The sequence below is a fragment of the Prunus mume genome, linkage group LG1 (genome assembly GCF_029339155.1).
Source record: "Prunus mume cultivar Tortuosa linkage group LG1, ASM2933915v1, whole genome shotgun sequence".
In the NCBI taxonomy this organism is placed as follows: Eukaryota; Viridiplantae; Streptophyta; class Magnoliopsida; order Rosales; family Rosaceae; genus Prunus; species Prunus mume.
Genome location: NC_142698.1, coordinates 20,460,011 through 20,478,527, shown reverse-complemented (window position 1 = coordinate 20,478,527; position 18,517 = coordinate 20,460,011). Strand labels below are relative to the sequence as shown.

The following is an 18,517-nucleotide window of genomic DNA, read 5'->3' as shown; positions in this document are numbered from 1 at the left end:
TCTCCTCGAGCAATGCTGAAACCCCTCATAAAATATTGGTGGAAGAATAAATTAAGCTCCTAACTAAGCTAAGAAGATAAAATTCATTATGTTATAAAAAAAACAGTTGGGCCTAAAAGTCTTTAGCATGTCCACAATTTTGCTACTTTTCGAAATGGGCTCCTTGATGAGTGAGAATGAAAGCCCAAACTGATACATATATTGTTGGCGAAAAAAGGCCAAGAGGCGCAAAGCAAGCAAATAATTGATCTGAGAAAAAAAATTTAGAAAAGAAAGAAAGAAGGAAAATGGCGGAGACGACGCCGTCGCCGTCATCGTCATCGTCAACGTGGGAACAAGGGGAACAGGTGAATGTGAATAGTAGTAATATGAGTTTAGGAAAGGGTGATGATGATGAAAAGAATGGGCAAGAGGCAGCAGCATCAGCTTCTTCAGTGGCAATGGCAGCATCGATGGCGGAGGATCTGCAGCGTACGGTCATGCAATCCACGGACTCTGCCATTCGTTCAGCTCGCTCTCTCCAACACCACTTGCCCCAATATGTCGAAAAAGCCGTCTCCGACTACAGGACCTACGAAAATGCTTTCTTCACCAAGATCAAAGGTAGGCTCAAAATTCTTTCATTTCTTAATTAGTTAATGGTACAGATTTATTTTTATATCATAGCGAAAATGGCTGGCCAATCACTAATTAGTAATCAGTAAACAATCATTAATTGAATTGAAAATACACAAATTGATCAATCATGAGCTTGTGTGTGTGTGAATTTTCTATTTTGTAATTGAACTGAATTGAACTACATGCTGTGAATACAGAAGGGTTGATGAGTGCAAGAGAGCACCCAGCCTCAACTCTTGGAATTGGTCTTACTGCTGCCTTCCTTCTTTTGCCAGGTCTTCCTTTTACTTTGCTTCAATACTCACTCTTTTATTTATTTGTTTGTTTGTTTTCTTCTTACACATGATTTCACCAACCTATGCATAGCCCATAACACAGAACACATGCATCGTTCGCACTTTCATTTTTATGCCTGTACACACACACATATATATATTCTAAAAATATTAGGCTCTTGGTTGCAGGACCAAGAAGGTTCTTCATCCGCCAGACATTTAGTCGACTTCAGAGTGAGGAGGTATGTATATGTACCCTCCCTCACACCTGAAACTCAAAACCTTTACCTCTAGTTTCTTTTTCTTCTGATATTAATTACAACTAATGTATGTGCAGGCACAATTTGTTAGAGCTGAGAAGAATGTAAAGGAGCTAAATCTTTCAGTTGATTTGATGAAGAAGGAGAGCAAGAAACTTCTTGAAAGGGCACTTCTTGCTGAAAAGGATATGAAATATGGCCAGACTGATCTCATGTACCCACCCTCTCATCCAACTGCTCTTGTATTGATTACCGTATATTTTCATTACCTGTCTGTCTGTGTCTTGATTCCTCCAAGTAATTTATGCAGGGATGTGGGAAGTCAAATTCAATCTCTATCTAAATCTGTTCACAAGGTTGAATCCCAAGCTGCAGGTTTGAGCTCATGAATGCTCTCCCCTTTTCATTTTATTATAAAGTTAATTGGAGAGGCTTTAACTTGGTCTTGGGAGTTTTAATGTTTGACTTGGGTCTTGGTTCTCAATGTCATGCACTTTTGATGAACTTGGATTCAGAAAACGTTTATTGAATATCAGACTGGAATTATGTCCCCATTTTGTATTACATTTTTGTGTAGATTTAATGGATGGGCTGCGAGAAATTCCTAATAGGGAGGCCTTGAAGCTTAGAGCAGAGGCAAGTTCAAACAAAACACCACCTTCATTCATACTTTTTGTTTTAATTCCTTGTGCATTTGTTTGAATATGTTGTTTACATCATGGTAAAACTGTCTCTTTCTCTATCTCTCTCTCTCTCTGCCCCTCATGTTTATATTAGGTTGCTTCAATGGCATCAGTTTTGAAAAGGCAGAGGTCTGTGCTGGACAAACGGATAATGAAGATCTCGGAACTAGGACTTCCAGTGTAACAGCTAGGAGAGATTGAAGGGCGATTGAGCCAGGAATTTTGCTATCTGACATAGGGTGGTGCTTTACACACCCCCTTTTTCTTTTTGTTGATTCTCAATTGGCATGCAACCATTAGTTCTGCTTTATAAGCATGCAACCAGTAGTTCTGTTTTGTAATAAAATAACTCCAGGAGTGGCAATCAATTTTCACTTCTATTCATTTGTGAATATCTTATCTGACTTCCCTTTGTTATCGTTAATGATTTTGTTTTAATTGCCGAGAGAGACAGAAGTTGGAGATGTAAGAGGAAAAAAATCGATATGGGAGAAATAAGAACTTGTTTTGCAATATAAAAGCTATGAAAGGTTTTAAGTGATTATTCAGTTTAATTAATCATCGTATGACAGTTGGAAATAATTAAAGATTCTACTCTATGTAGCATGGGTATGACGGGCTATAATTCAATTGACGAAGAGTATCAATCTTACAAGGCTTATTATTACAAAACGTCCTTTAGGTTTACGAAATTATCAGATTGCATTCTTAATGTTTTTTTGTGTCACTTATGGTCTTCAAAGTTAGTATGTGCAATCACAAATGGTTCATGCCATTAGATTATGTCAAAAACTATGTTAGTTTGCTGACGTGCATACATATATATCACAAAACATTCCTGAGGTTTACACACTTATCACAAATGGTCTTTTTGAATTTTTTTTTATTTTTTGATTTAAAATTCATAAAATTTTGGTTTTCTTTTTAAAATTATTTATAAATGAACAAACCATTTCTAGAAGGATTTTAATCTTAAGGACCATTTATGAACCCTAAACTTTTAGTTTTTTTCATTTTTAAATTTTATGAATTTTAAATTATTTTTAAAAAACTTCATTAGTTTATTGATGTGACATATATATGGAGCCCACAACTACAATAATATAGTGTCACATGTATTTAAAATTTAATATATATTTTAAAATAATTATAATTCATAAAATTTTAAAAAGAAAACAAATTTTATGAATTTTAAATTTAAAAAATTAAAAAATTTCGTAAGAACCATTTGTGATAGGTGTGTGAACCTCAAGGATGTTTTGTGATATACATATATGCCACGTCAAGAACCGAGTTTTTGACGAATCTAACAGAATGACCATTTGTGATCATGCATACTAACCTTGAGGACCACAAATGATAAAAAAATAATTAAGGATGCAATCTGACAGTTTCGTAAACCTTAGGGATGTTTTGTGATAATAAGCCATCTTACAAAGGAAAATAATGTTGAGCACCGTACTGCCATCGCATAACCATAGATGCCATGTAATGTTGAACATTAGAAATAAAAGCAGTGGATGCATTCCGCCCGCTTAAATTGCCCAAGCATCCACTTACAATTGGTATCGTTGCAATAGAGTATGACAAGGAAATACGAACCACACAACGGGAAGCTGGCGTAACCCATAACCCAAAACAAGTTTCTCAATTAAAGTTCATATGATTTTCAACATGTAGCCCTTCATCAAGTTCAATTTTTATCAACAAAATACATCAGTCTCAGATTTTGTCCAGACTTTCTAATGGTTACTTCCTCATCTGTGTGAACAACTCCAGAGGCTTTCCAGTTCCTCCTGCACTACCAAAACCAGAGAAACCACCAGATCCTTGTTGACCACCGAATGCCGCAAATCCAGCACCTGAGCATATTTATCCATGACACAAGTCAGCTCAACAGCTTTCTAAAAGATAAGGATTTTACATCAGCATCAATGAAAAAAGAAAAGAAAAAAGATTACCAGCCGCAGGAAGTCCACCACTAGAAGCAGCTCCTGTAAAACCACTACCAGCTGAAGCTGCACCAACAAAACCCCCTCCACCTGAACCTGCACCAGCAAACCCACCACCACCTGAACCTGCAAACCCACCACCACCACCGGCAAACCCACCACCACCTGAAGCCAAACTGGCAAACCCGCCACCCGCAGAAGCAGCACCAGCAAACCCTCCAGTAGCAGCACTTGAGAAGCCACCAGTGGGATTAGTTCCCGCAATGCCACCACCAAAACCACCGGGTGATCCAAAACTGGTTCCTGGTAGACTAGTACCAAGCTGTCTCGACTGTCCAAAAGTACCAAGAACTGACCCTAATGCTTGCTGCCCTGGTCCAACCTGTACTGGCTGGCCAAACTTACTCGGACTGGGAGCTTGGGCAGTAGTACCAGTGCCAAAGCCACCAGCAAACCCACCGGAATTTGCTGGCTGAGATGATTGAGAAGGCTGTAGAGATTGGATGTTAAAAGATGCAGGCCGAAACAGCTCTCCACTAGCTCCACTAGGGACAGTCATGGAGAAAGGAGAAGTCACATTTGTTCCTGCATTGCCAAATGATCCACCAAATGGATTAGGTTTAGGAGCTGTTGGGTTAGGGGCAGAGCCAAGCCCAAACCCACCAAGGCTTCCCAAACTAAGTTCAGTTGTGCTGCTTGTGTCTGGAGCCTCCTCATCCATGTCATCCTCCTGTGCATTTTGTACATCAAACCCATCAGTCCTTCCACCAGTAACACTCCCTGAAGTTGGGAGTGTTGGGAATGGAGAATGTCCGGCAGACGGCTGTTCTTGCTGAGCATTCATTCTCACATTATTTGTAGGACCTGCAGTATTGTTTGAACTGGCCGGGCTCCCAGATGCCAGTCCTGTTGAAGTTTCAATTGTGAGGGGAGATGATACTGAAGGTTTAAGCTTCAAATTAGTTTCAATTGTGGAAGGCCCACATTCCTGAGGTGGCAATATAGTATTAGCATTCTTGTCTGTTTTTAAAGAAGGTTGGATCTCTGTTTTAGAAGATTCTGATGTTGAATTTGTCACAGGTGATGGGGAAGATGAGGACACCAGTTGTTTTGAAGCATCAAAAGAGAAAAAACTAGGAGAAGAAACAATTGGAGAGGGAAAAGACAATGACGATGTTGATACAGGCTTACTCACATCTGCAGTAGTGTTAGAACTATCCAAAGATCTGTTTGAAGGCATCATGACTGATGGTGAAATTGATAACGGAGATAGAGGTGCTGATGATGAACTAAATACTGGAGATGAGGGTGTCAAAACTGACATTGAGAATGTGGGAGAAGGTAAAATTTTACCAGGCTGGCTTTTGCTTGTTGCAGCATCAGGCTGGTCAACCTTTCCAGGCTGGCTAGTGGCCACAGGAACAGCAAACGAGGAAGACAATGAAAAATTCAGTTTTTTCCCAGCTTCAATAGATGGAACTGTTGCGGTCAAAGGCCTATCCTTCACACTCTCTTGTTTTGGAAGCGTACCTTTGGCAAATGAATTTAGCATATCATTTGGTTTCTTCAGCAATGATGGTGTCTGTGTAGGAACCAAAGAAACGGATGGTTTCTGACTAGCGTCTGATTGCATGACAGACTTTTCTTTCACTGAATCTGACTCGGACTTCTCAATATATGGAATGCCATTGCCAAATTTTTCTGCTGTCATATTAGGTTCCCTTGCAAAACTTTGCCAACCTGCAGGCAACAATTGGGATGCTGATGACATTTTGTGTTCTTGCATTATAGGAGACGTCAGCCCAGTAGGTTGTAATGGTCCCTGAAGTTCCTTAGCCCGAACAAATGGAGTTTCTGAGCTCTGAAAAGGCTGCTTCAGATGCGTACCCTGAATGCCTGCTAAAAATATGTTCGCATGCAAGAGCAACAATCAGTGGGTGTATTCTAATAACAACAAAATCAGAGAACTTTCTGGTTCTGGCTCACCTCTGTTTTCAGATGGATGCAAGAAGGTTGCAGGGCTTATGTGATCCCTTGGGCCAGTAATGGCTGATCCCTCCAGCAGGCGAGGGCTAAAGTGTTGCTTATCAATGGGAAAGGATGATCTACTTGTGCTTTCCTTGCCACTTTCTTGCAAAAGCAACCTTTTCACAGTTGCTTTTGTAGGCTCATAATCTTCCCAGCTCTTGATCATGACCAAAAAAAGAATGCACACATGAGTCTTGCAAATTTTGTTGATAAGACAAACATTTATCCAAAAAAGAAAAGTAGGTTACAAGAACAATGGACATCAAGCCCATCCAAATGACCTACGAGCATCAAACGAAAACATCACATTCAAGTCAAATTCTTCCAAATCATTGTATATGCTAAAAATCTAGATCAACATTATTCAGCATCATTTGATCCGAGACAACAAATCTGAAAACTCTAAGAGTTCTATGTCCCTCAAATTCCTTTAAAAAAAACTTTTAATGAGGAACCCTAAGCCCTAAACCACAAATTTCAACTGATTGGAGAAATAAGAATAACCCTGGGATATGTATTTCTAAGGGGATGGAAATGAACATTTCTCTCAAATCTGAGAATCTCACCCATCAAATCAAACCTCTCTATACGACCCTTGCAAAGTTTGAATTATCACCAGTCAGTAAAGCAATTACTTTTAAGAAACATTGAATCAAATAATTCACAAGCATATAACATATTATATTACAGGACCTGGGGTAGGTAGGAGGGGGGGAAGAGTGAGAGAGCCTGGCAGGACTCTTACATATGTGTGTGTGTGTGTGTATACATATACATCTATGTAAATATATGTACGTCTGTAAGACAACCCTGATATGTCCAATTACTATGGTAGATTTAGCACAAATTTGACAAACATTAGGCTAACCACACAAGGAGTTGGGCCTGGATCGAGCATTGATCACAATTGATACAAAATTACAAGCAGAAAGTTGCTTATTTCTATTCAGGAAACACGCAGAAATCCACGGAATCATTACCCTGTCCAGTGAGTCTCTCCTCCTCCTTGCAGTTTCTGGTTCGTAATTCTTTATGGCATTCACATTTCTCCTGGGCTGATCTTTAGAAGCAGCAGAACCCAAAGAAAATGATAATATCTCATTCGGCGTACCACCAACTTTTGTAGCACCTAGGGAAGGGGAACTGAAAGAGGCATCATATGGAACCCCTATTGTTTCAAACAACTCTTTTTTTACGTTCTGTTTTTTTACGGAAGGTGACTCTATCTTCAGTGCTGCCATTTGTTTCGAGAGGCACTCAGAAAGATGATCAGCAGCAGCTAATTGAGACGTCATTGTGCTATATAAACTATGCAAGGATTGAATGTGTCTGCAGAGAGATACCTCAGTAAAGTTATAATTACAGAATACGAAATTTTTAGAAAGCTAAAACAAAACCACCTTATCTCTATACTCAGGCTATTAGTATCTCAATTGCGAGTTGGAACAGGTCTGGGTGCTCTATCCCGGTGAGAAATAATTATATAAGCATACAATGTACAAACATATCGTAAATAAAAGTCATTAATGCTGAATTGGCATGGAGATGTTGCATTAAATTAGGTGTGAAAACAAGCTCAGCCGCTTGCTTAAAGCTCAGTGCTTGCAGGGTTGATTGCTTATGTAAAGATATCTATATTTTTCAGTCACAATAATACATCCTTGAATATACATTTTAAAGTGAAGCTTTCATAATTTCCGGCTTGGGCAGAGGTCAAGTTTGGGAGTTCAAAGTAAAGGAGCTGAGCTTTCAAGGTTAAGCTATGCTAGAGTTTTGGCAAGATTTCAATTAGAAACCAAGCAAGTCAAGCCTGCACACTCCAAAGTGCCCTCAATTTAGCCTGTTTGTACCCTTAGCATTGGTGGTACTTAAAAGCTACAAATGCGATAGACAACAACTATTATTTGTATGGTCATGATTGGAAGTTAAAAACTGTGGCATAAAAACTACACTTGGCGTGTCTAGTGAAGGCAAGTAGAACAGTGGTGATGAGGTGGTTTCTTCGCAAAGAAGGAACATTGATGTCAATCTTATTAGATCCTCTATGCGGTGGAAGGATTAGCTGCTTACAGAGCTGGCTGTATGTTTGGGAAGCAGTGTTGGATGGAATTCTTGAGGCACGGAAACATAAACATACATTACAGGTTGGTGCCTCAAATCTGACAATGGAGAGTCTCTACTTCACTGTTAAGTGGCAGGGAACTGTGCAAGCGCGAGTGGTTCTTTGTTTACTGTCTGACAGGACTGAATCAGTACACATTGGAATAGCTCATTGTGGATTCTGATGCCTTTGTGAGTCATGTGGTGTTTATGGAGGAAGAAAATGCTATTGGAGATGTGGAAATTCCATGACTAAGCTGAAGTCTACCTTTAAACCTTCATGAGTTCTATAAACAGGTGAATGTAAAAGTTATTCAATTAAGGTCCTTCTAGTTTTCTTTGATTTTAGGTTTTTCTTTTGAGGTGTTCAGCTTGTAGCCTTCCTGTGAATTCAGATTGTGCCTTTAATTTAGTCAGTTCATCTTACTTACATTAAAAAGAAGGCATTAGAAAATAGCAGAACTCTTTCAATCTCTTATGTTTACATATGCCAATAAAGTAAATTTAATCTACCTTGAAGGCCCAAATTGACTCTGCAAAGCTCTTCGACCCGCATGAGCTCCAGCATTTTCACCAAATTTATTAAGTTCAAGGCCATTAAAATGCCTTTCCAATTGAATTAATTGGTCAGTCAAATCCTGAAAGAGAAAGTAATACGTAAGAGTGATTAAACATTAGGCTGCAAAAATCAAATGATGAATTACCTGATTCATTTTTAAAATATGTCGCCGCTTCAGCTCAAGTTCTGAACTCAACTTCTGACAATTCCAGAAGTCCCAATATCGGCTATCAGAAGCTTGCTTCACAATGCCCTCCATGTATATTTTCCTTGCCAATACTGACCAATAGAACAATCAATTGCCCAATTCAAGAACAATCTATATTTTCCTACATGTATAAATTGGAAGCATTCGACTCATGACATGAAAAATCCGCATATTAAAAATACCTTGTACAGTTATGTCAAGAAGATGTTCAATTTCTTGAAGTCGTTCATCCATAATGCTCTGCAAAGTACAAATAGAACTGAGATTCAAACAATAATAACATGACGTAAGAAACTCGAGAATGGAAAAGTCAAGTGGTACTGCCAAATGACAAGCATCCAATTTAAGATCTCTGGTTGCAATGCAGGATTTTATTTTACTACCAAATGCTGCAAAATTTTGGCAATGAACAGTAAATCATAAGCATATTTTTAATTCACTAAAATTTAGGCCAGGACATACAGGGTAGAAGAAATAGGGACGAAAAAACTTCAAACGACAGACAAGGTTTATTTGTTCTGGATGATGGTTTGCAAAGGTCTACATTATTTAAAGCCAGGAACAACCTAGACGGAAATAGATGTTATAGAAGTGCTCTCTTTTTTAGGGAAAAAATCAGAACAAAGAATTGAGAGATTTTTAATTAGTATAGAAGAAGTCAGCAATGCTAATTTCTCATAATTTGCACAAGATGGACAGGTTTTTGTTTCACAAATACAGAATATATAATAAGTACTTAGAGATCCTTTAATTGGTGAAGGATTGGCACGATTGCACAGTTGGCACTGCTTTATCATCTTTCTGATGTGACCCTAAGCCCTCTAATATGTCTAAGTGTTGTTTGCAGGGCCCGAAAATTGAAAAATCACAGACTAGTCTCTCATCCATTGCCAGTCTACGTTTTCCCTTTTAATTTTTTGTCCCCGAGGTTTTAAGTTTGGATTCTTATCTTCGGGTTCGTGAGCTTTAGTCTCTTGATGTATAGGAGTTCTTCAAAGATCGAACATAATCTAGGATCGTTCTCCGTTTGCTATGGTTTGGAATTGGTCAAGAAAATTCAAGCTTATAATGGAATTGCATCAGAGGCTTTACTAGTTGATAACAGAGTTTAAGTTTTGGTTAAAATGGGCATGGTGAGTTACTACACAAAGTGCAAGTAGAAGAGCCTGTATAATAACTGGAAGGGCAGTTTTTTTAGCTCACTGTCACTTATAGAAGAAGCTTACAGAAGCATCACTTCAGTGATGGTTATTTTCGGATTATTTGAAAGGAGATGAACAGAAGATCTTTTGAGGGTGTGTTTTTGGCCACGTATGGTAAAGGGTTTGCTTTTCGGCATCATCATGGTTCTCAGTTTCTTCAGAATTTAAGGATAGTTCTTTTCATGCAATATTATGCAGCTGTGATTTAGTTTTATACAGGTGTAAATGATGTATCCCTTGTTGTATCCAATTGGAATAATGCTGTTTCTGATGATATACCTGGTTTTAAGCCCAGAGGATATGTTGTCCACTGTGCTGTACACTTTTTTTTCTTTTTTCTTTTTTCATTCAATGACATTTTGTTTCCTATCAAAGAAAAAGAAAAGAAGAAGACACAGAAACAGGCAGAGTTCTAGGACTTCAATTTGTTTGGGCCAGTATGCTTTGAATCTCATTGTTGCATTTGTATATCATTTCAATTTATTGTCTCTAATGAGGGGGAGCTTAATTTGTGGGCTAGCATCTCTTGAATTCACTTCACCCTACAGCATTTAACTAGAAGGATTTTCATTGCCAAAATTGCAGCTTCTTTCTTAGACGAACTATAATTTAAATGGAGGCAAATGTTCTACTTGGTCATTCTCACCTCTATTTTAAGCTTTCCTAGCTGATTTCTCTTATGGTATCCTACCACAGAATGACAAGACTGTAGACTTGGCTTATATAGAGGTGGGAATGCTACACAATTAAATGCTACAGTCAGCACAGCCTCTCAAAATACTTTCTGAATACGAAATAACAAAGAAAACTTATGAAAGTGATTTGACAAAAAAACTCCAGAAATTAAGTACAAAACATCACCTTCCACTTTCTGCATCTGTCAGATAGAGTCCCTATGCCTCTCTCCAATTCTTCAACGGACCCTATCTGATTAACAGTGCAGGCATCCCTGAAACCACCTGGTTCTTCAATAGATTGTAGAAGCATATCCAACTCCTTGGTCATCTCTTTGATCTGGATGAAAAAAGAGAAAGACTAAGAGCTCTGAAAATGATCAAATTCAGCCTCCAGAACATTCCACAAGCAGCCAATAGCGAAGTAAAACAAACGATTGTGCGTGTGTGTGTATAAATATAAAGTCTAATAACCAAAACAAAGATGCAGTAACCTACACAGATTACATTTATACAGGAAATGCATAAGTTAATAGAAAAAAAACAATGATACAAAAGGAAAAGAATTTACAAACACATAACAAGCAGAGTAACAATTAATAGAAAACACCTGCCAAATGATGATGAATACCAGTGAAGGGGCATTATTAGCTTAGACAAGGACGCCCAAAAGAACACAAGAAATCTAATCCTGTACCAAGAAAAAGGGAAACTCCCTATCATAAAAAATTCTATTTTCCTAACCGACCGCACATTATATGCAACACAAACCAAAGAAAAGGGAGCATTACAAACAATAGGGTAAAACGTCTGAACGGTGCAAGCAGTTGAATTTGATATTAAAATATGTTAGCACATAAGCAATAACAATGGATAAGACCACCTAGAGTTTAGCATAAAATTTCTATAGTAAAGTGTGCATAACGGAAAAATTTAAGTTCCAACATTGCTTTGTTTATTCTCCACATTTAGATAATTTGTTAAGTTTCAGAGACGTTAACGAATTGAAATAAATAAGAGAGCTGGGATGTGTTTGAAAAGGAGGGCCATAGACAAGTACATTACATTTCCAAATTGTTTTGATAAATTTGGTTCAGAGTTCAGCCTCCTCGACGGGGCTAGATCACTGTAACTTTCCTTGGATGGATAAATGTTGTGGTTGGGAGACTTTCTGACAGAAAAACTTTCCTGTGATGACATTAGGGAGCTAGAAATGGAAGGCAGTGATACTATATTTCCAGCCGCAGCTGATGGCCTTTGTCCCCCATTCTCCGTCAGCCTATCAGAAAAGTTGACTGAAGTTGATGAACCAGAAATATTCTTGAAATGAAGCGGTTTTCCAGAAGGTTTCCCATAAGCATCTATAGGAGCAACAATTTGACTAGCATTTCCAGATCTGCTGCCTTCAATAAAATTTGAAGGCATAAGTAGAGATTTCACATCAGCGTCCTTTGATGATATGACATTTCCACTTGACCAGGACTGAGATGAAACACCCTCTAAACCTGTTGACTCCAATTTTCCTGGAGATCCCTCCACTGTCTCAAAACTTTTATGTGTATCCTTTAAAGTGGATTTTACAGCAGTTCCAACTCCAGCAATTTTTTGAGTTTCTGTTTTGATTAAGTCCCTGAACGCATGACCAGGCACCCCTTGGAGAGAAGCATTAGTAGATGCTGGCCTTATATTTCTGTTTTCCAGTCCCGGAAACTGTAATTGGTTCCCATTTTTGTCCGGGTAGCGCTTTGGGACAATAACTTCTTGTTGCCCATCAGCTTCAAATGATTGAGAATTTGTCAGTGGCTCCACTTTCTTGTTACTGTTGGTACTTTCTTTATTAATTGTTTGATTAGTAACAAACTCAGACGTCAAAGTCTCATTTACATCAAGAGACTTTATGCCATCTTTTATATGAAAATCAAGGCCTACATTTCTGTCAAGTTCTTTTCTGTTCTCAATACCCAATGGAGCATCCATAGAAACCTTTTCAAGTTGTTCCTTCCCCAGCCAGGAAGAAGGTTTAGATGACTTACCTTCTACCGGTACCAATGCAGTGGAATCCTCTTCCTCCTCTTCCTTGTCAGAAAGAGCAGAAACAATAGCAGGTGAAACTGTAATTCCACTGACACTGCAGAAAATTTCAAATCAATTGTTAATACAAATAGCTATATAGTAGGTTCTAGAAACTAGAATCCTCAGGCTGTGCAGAACCACTAAAGGCCAACTTAAAGAGCTAGTGAGCAATAAAGAACCATGTGACACTTGTACATGATTGTAGAATTAGGAAAACACGAAACTACCTGGCAACATGGAACATGATTAGTTTTCCCTCAAGCGTGAGACACATAAGAATGCAATATGGTGAGAGTTCTCTCTGTTCCTCTCCAAGTCGGACACTAATTTTCTCACTTCTTGAAATTTTATCTACGCAGAGCCCCAGTATCAAATTTTCATCATCATTTTCTGAAACAAGGGGCACAAGCAAGCACAAATTAACTTAACCATAACCAAAAAACTAAAACATGTGAAATAATGTAAATGAATGAACTGGTGATGCATGTGACACCATTATAGGGTCGAAAATGGAGTGATATGAGCCATATTTATTTATTACCAGATCTAGAATGAAAACTAATTATGATGTCACAAGGGTAATCACTAACATTTCTTCACAATCATGCAAATTTCAGCTATTTAAACATTACTGTTAGCCTAAACATTAAGTGAATTACAATTTTGAGAACCTTGAAGCTCAATCCTTGGTAGCAAACTATCTCGAGAATATCAACAACTACAACTTCATTCTTCTCATTTCCAAGCGACCAGCTAAGATACACAATATGTTGATCCACGTTCTTCCTGTTAGCAGTAATTGCAAGTTCACTGTAATAATTACCAAAGAAATAAGTTAGCTATCAGCATTCTATCAAATATAAATTTTGTACATATAAGAAAGATGGAAAAGACAACGCATAAGAAGTTAAAGAACCACATTCATTAGAACATATGCAACATGAATATGAATTGCAACAAAAAAGGGAGATATTAGCAAATTATTAACAGACCCATTAGCTGCAAAGAACTACTCAAAAAAATTAAATACACACAAGAACGGGGGATATCAAATAAAAATGCCTACCATTGCTCCAAATAGCTCAATAACAAATATGGGCCACTAGCAGAAGGCAGAATGTCATCAATGAGTTCCGAAAACAAATCATAGAAAGGTATCAGAACTGGCTTGCAAGAACCCTACAAGATACGTCTCACAAAGTTAGGCCATACTTTTTTATATAGAAGAAATTACAATATACTTTAAGGAAATTAATGTGAAGATCAAATTGCTTCTTATTTATTATGCATTCACATACTCCCCTCATAATTTAAGTTACTTATATGTGAATCTAACCTTCTGATTCTAATACACCCACATTTCAGAGCACTATTAAAATGAAAAGCCACTTATTATATTTAACACTCAAGATTCAGATCATAATCTATCAATTCCTACCGCTCATCCATGGATATACGCAACCTTCTGTAGGTCATTACACAAAAAAGTCATATGACGTTTGAAAATTATTAATAATTCTGCAGACCAAATTCAACTTGAAATCCAAACTTCAATAAGCGCATTTTCACTTTATAAGAGTGAACCAGTATTAGACATAATTAAGTTATCATACTGTGATACAAACATACAGAGGTAACACATCTCATTTAGATGTGATGGCACTACTTAGAGTCAACAAAAAGGGAGGGGCGATATCCATTAAAAGTAATAAACAGGAATAGATAGAAAATCCTTTGAGTTAAAAAGACAAATTTTTTTAAAAAAAATTACTTACATCAGCAAACTTGCCATCTTTTATTTTTATCACTTGGACAAGGTAACTTTCTTCATTTCCATCTGCAGTAAGTTGAAAGCATCCTAGAATGATGCTATCATGACGAACCCACCTGATAGAGTCCACTGATGATTCAGGAAACACTTTAGTTTCAGAGGTTGATAATGGTTAATCTTTTTTGTATAATAATGGCCTTGCTTCAATAAAAAAGACATCAAAATCATGTCCACGTATAAAACATTACAAAGAACTAGGACAATGCAGATCGGAACATTACAAAGAACTAGGACATCAAAGTCATTAATTCCTAATACAGATCGGAACATTACAAAGAAAAACAAAATATGGAAATGTAACCATACAACGTAACATACCTTTTATACTGCAGTTCGCATTGGAATCTTCAGTCCAAGACTTGAACGAAATTAACATTGACAACCTCTCCTTGAAGTTAGATGATAGAATGCTAAGAATATCCCTTCTTGCCACAGCAATTAGTTTTCCTTTTAAACTCCATCCAACTATGATAAAACACAAGTCAAAATAAGCATTAGTTGCACATATGTAAAAGAATATAATTGATAATTTCTTATTCTTTGGAATTCCATTTTAATACTGTATTCATAACAAACTTTATGTAACTGAAATAAAGAGCAGTAGTACATGGCTTATCCTTCAAGTATATGCAGTCATGGTGAATTCAAATAACTAAAATGAGCAATTTTCAACATGCAACAAATTCACCTCTCTTATGCAAAAATATAAGATCCACCTACTTGATGCGCCCATGGTTACAATTTTGCTCTACCACTTAGGAAGTGCAAGCTTCAAGTTCAAATGAAGAGATCGGACAATTCATTTCAACCAAATTTGATACTAAAGACAATTCTTTAAGAATGATTTCCTGATGGAGAGTGGACACAACTCCAACTACTGTATTTCTTCTTATATTTTCTTTTTTCCTTACATTTCAAAACTTTTTTCTACTCGATAATACTTCAATGCATGGGGGCATCCCATGTTGCTCAAGGCACACAATCTCGTTTAGTTTTAGTTTTAAGTAAATCTAATTGATTAGTATGCTTACTTGAAATAACTAAACTATGCCTTCCCTGTGTGAAGACCAAGTCACCTCTTCTTTGGTGTGCAAGAGAGTTGAAATTTTGATTTCCTAATTTATAGGCTTTGAATTCCAAAGACAATTAGGGTCTCTTCTTGTGATGGTGAAATATCTCAGGTTGTCACAATTTCACAGATTCAATTCTTCGGAACAACCACTTTTTTCTTTCTTGATTTGGTCAAGAAAACAGCCACTTAATGCAACAATAATAAAAGATTAGGAGCATTTTTTTATCTGCCTACTAAATTCAACTTTAGTGGTAGGAGATGGCCCTTTTAAATAAGAGAAACTGATAAAGTCTAATGCCTGCGCAGCTGCTTCTATCATTTCCATATGTCACAAATTTTCTGTTCCAGTCATATTGCCCGCAAGTTGTAAGTTTTTGTGATAACTCAAATGGGAAAGATTGTTGTTTGCGTGCGTGTGCACATATTTGATAAAGCACACAATGTGTGTGCAGCTGTGTGTGCATGTAAACTGTAAAGTATGAGCGCTTGAACACAAATGCTGTAATGCTCCTTAATGCAGTAAATTTACAATGAACTCTGGAGTAAGTAGGCAAGTTTACAATGAACTCTGGAGTAAGTAGGCAAGATGAACCTGCTCATCATATGCATATGGACACAAGTGCCATAAAAAAGATGTGCCTCAAAGATTGCATAAGAGAAGTGGGGAAAAAAATTACCAGCATCAACATTGTCCATCACATCTTTCATAGGGCCACCAACTGTTCCATGATATAGCTTCCCAAGATTCGAAAGAACCACATAAAAGTTTTCAGGTTTCCTCGTCCACTGCATATCCTTGATAGAGCTGGATTCATTGAGCGAACAAGAGAAAGATGGTTTTAGACCCTGCATAATGACAGAAGAAAACAAACAAGGAATAAACAAAAACTGTATTTTGCAGTAAAGCAAATGTTCTAGAAATTGTAAAAGTCCCCACGGGTTAGGTGAAACAAACAGAAGATGCAACATTGAGGGGTTCATTAGAAATACACTTGCAGGTGGAAAACTCTAAGGGAGTTCATCTCTATAACAAGGACGATCAGAGGCATGAAGTGTTAAACAGCCATGCACTCTTTCCTAAAATTCAAATTACGCATGCCCAAGTTGAAGTAAATGGTGATGCTAAATGATGGAGAAAAGGCAATAGAGTTTATAGAGTTGAGATGAGCGTCAAAATGTCACAATCCACCGAGACAAACCAAGAACACAATAGAGGTAAACAGAGAATGATGAAGTGAAACCAAGCAAACGCACCTTATCGAGAAGGGAATCAACCGAGAAGAAGTGAATGTTCGCATCAGCAGTAGCGGCAAGAGTAGAACTATCGGTAGAGAGTTCGAGAATGTTGAGGTTGGGAAGGGGAACATCCACAACACTTAGCTCCTGTATAGAAGAAGAGCTTCCCCTTTCCTTAATCTCAGCAGCTGAAGCCATAACATCTTTGGTCCTCGCAACGCAAAATCCTAAGAAACAACAACAACATCAAAATTTGTTTGTTTGTTTGGTGCAAATCAGAAAGTAATCAATTCGATGTTAGAAACCGAGAAGCTGACCAGAGGAATGAGCAACAAACACGAGGCCGTGTTTCTCGGAGACGGCAAGGGGCCGGGAGGGACTGCCTTGGGGATCGAAACAGGATTCATCACGCTGAATTGGGACGGGTTCGCCGATCCTTTCGAAAATGTAGTCGTTCGACCCCACACGCTCTCCTTCAATTTCTTCTTCTACTTTAATCATTTTCGCATCATCAGACATTTTTTTTCCCTTCTTCTTGGTCGAAACCCTAACACCAACAGTAACTCTGATGAGTATGGGCGGGAACGCTGACTGACCGACCAACGTGATGTTCGTGTATAATTAATGAGTAACGCAATAATAACCTTGTACTGATCATCAACCGCTTTCTACTTAATTTTTCGCAGGGCTCTTCTATTCATTTAAATTCGAACCCCAAAATGCTGACTACACCCGCTCTCATTTCTTTTCACAAATTCCCACATCGTTGCTACAGTCACCAAATTTATCAGTGAAAGCAATGGATTTGTTGCTTAGAAGTGATTAAAAATAATTACTTATGCACTCTAAATTTTGTATTCAATTCTCTTTATCATCATCTTGTATACAAAACATTTACTTAAATATCTGCCCAGTTTTGAACATCGTTTATTTTAACAAGCAAGAATTTTACAGGTGTACGAACATTTTTATTTATTTATACCAAACTTTTGTTTTTGGTGAATATTTATATCAAACTTAAGAAGGGGAAGTGAGGTTTTTTCATGGGCAATGAAGTTGTGAAATGAAGCTGTGCTGGTTCTAAAATAATAATTAATGTCAATATATCCATGTGTTAGGATTGTTTTTGTAGAAAACTCTTCTCAAAATGTGATTTTTCTCTGAGTGCTTATGCTAGAAGAACCTCAAAATTTTTAATAAAATCAAAGTGCTTTATGCAGAAACATATGTTAGGGCTCGTTTGGAATAGCGAAAAGCGCTTCTAAATGGGTGAAAGCGCTTTTATCTTTTAAAAATGGTGTTTGTCAAAAATTGCAAAAGCGCTTTGGGTGAGATCCAAAAGCACTTGGAGTGGTTTTAAAAGCACTTGAGAGGTGCTTCTTCTTAAAAGTAGAGACAAAAACACGGAAGACTTTCCTTTAATGAAACTTTTAAAATGCCGAAAATACCCATATTTAATTTTTTTAAATGCCAAAATACCCTTTCTTTCTCTTTTTTTTTTCTCTCCTATTAAAATCAAAACTCTACCCGCGAAAAGACCAATATATGTCAAGACCTAGCAGACGTCAAAACACCTTCCATCATGTGAATTTTTTTTTTCCTATGTTTAATATTTTGGGATTCTTTAAATTTTTTTTTAAGTACTTGATGCTCATATTTTATATTATATATTTAACCCCATTTTTAATATAGTTTGGTTAATATTTTGGAAGAATTTTGATACTTTGAATTATATTTCCAATATAG

General features: G+C 37.3%; 2 protein-coding genes across 2 annotated transcripts; one reads left to right on the top strand and one right to left on the bottom strand.

Annotated features, from left to right (window-relative positions):
• The first annotated feature begins 207 nt into the window (after positions 1-207).
• LOC103320436 (chromosome-associated kinesin) lies at positions 208-2,220 on the top strand. Its single transcript, XM_008222147.2, has 7 exons — positions 208-603; positions 816-893; positions 1,083-1,135; positions 1,231-1,367; positions 1,464-1,528; positions 1,731-1,789; positions 1,931-2,220. Exons 1-7 carry the CDS (start codon positions 288-290, stop codon positions 2,018-2,020), a joined length of 798 nt encoding a protein of 265 aa, XP_008220369.2. The 5' UTR covers positions 208-287; the 3' UTR covers positions 2,021-2,220.
• A 1,117-nt stretch (positions 2,221-3,337) lies between these two features.
• On the bottom strand, positions 3,338-17,525 carry LNO1 (Nuclear pore complex protein). The gene is given in 19 exon segments (XM_089052473.1): positions 3,338-3,698; positions 3,798-3,908; positions 3,954-5,687; positions 5,775-5,973; positions 6,797-7,145; positions 8,430-8,554; positions 8,621-8,754; positions 8,866-8,923; positions 10,747-10,899; positions 11,625-12,687; positions 12,860-13,022; positions 13,304-13,339; positions 13,342-13,442; positions 13,699-13,811; positions 14,408-14,532; positions 14,782-14,928; positions 16,213-16,381; positions 16,790-16,998; positions 17,089-17,525. Coding segments are annotated over 19 exon segments (5,304 nt in total). The 5' UTR covers positions 17,291-17,525; the 3' UTR covers positions 3,338-3,585.
• Positions 17,526-18,517: the final 992 nt, after the last annotated feature.

What these genes read in the sequence shown, in the direction of transcription:
- LOC103320436 (XM_008222147.2), top strand. Translation starts at nt 288, where the DNA reads ATGGCGGAGACGACGCCGTCGCCGTCATCGTCATCGTCAACGTGGGAA. An exon ending in TGCCTTCCTTCTTTTGCCAG is followed by an intron (nt 894 to 1,082) that starts GTCTTCCTTTTA and finishes TCTTGGTTGCAG; the next exon opens with GACCAAGAAGGTTCTTCATC. An exon ending in CCTTGAAGCTTAGAGCAGAG is followed by an intron (nt 1,790 to 1,930) that starts GCAAGTTCAAAC and finishes TGTTTATATTAG; the next exon opens with GTTGCTTCAATGGCATCAGT.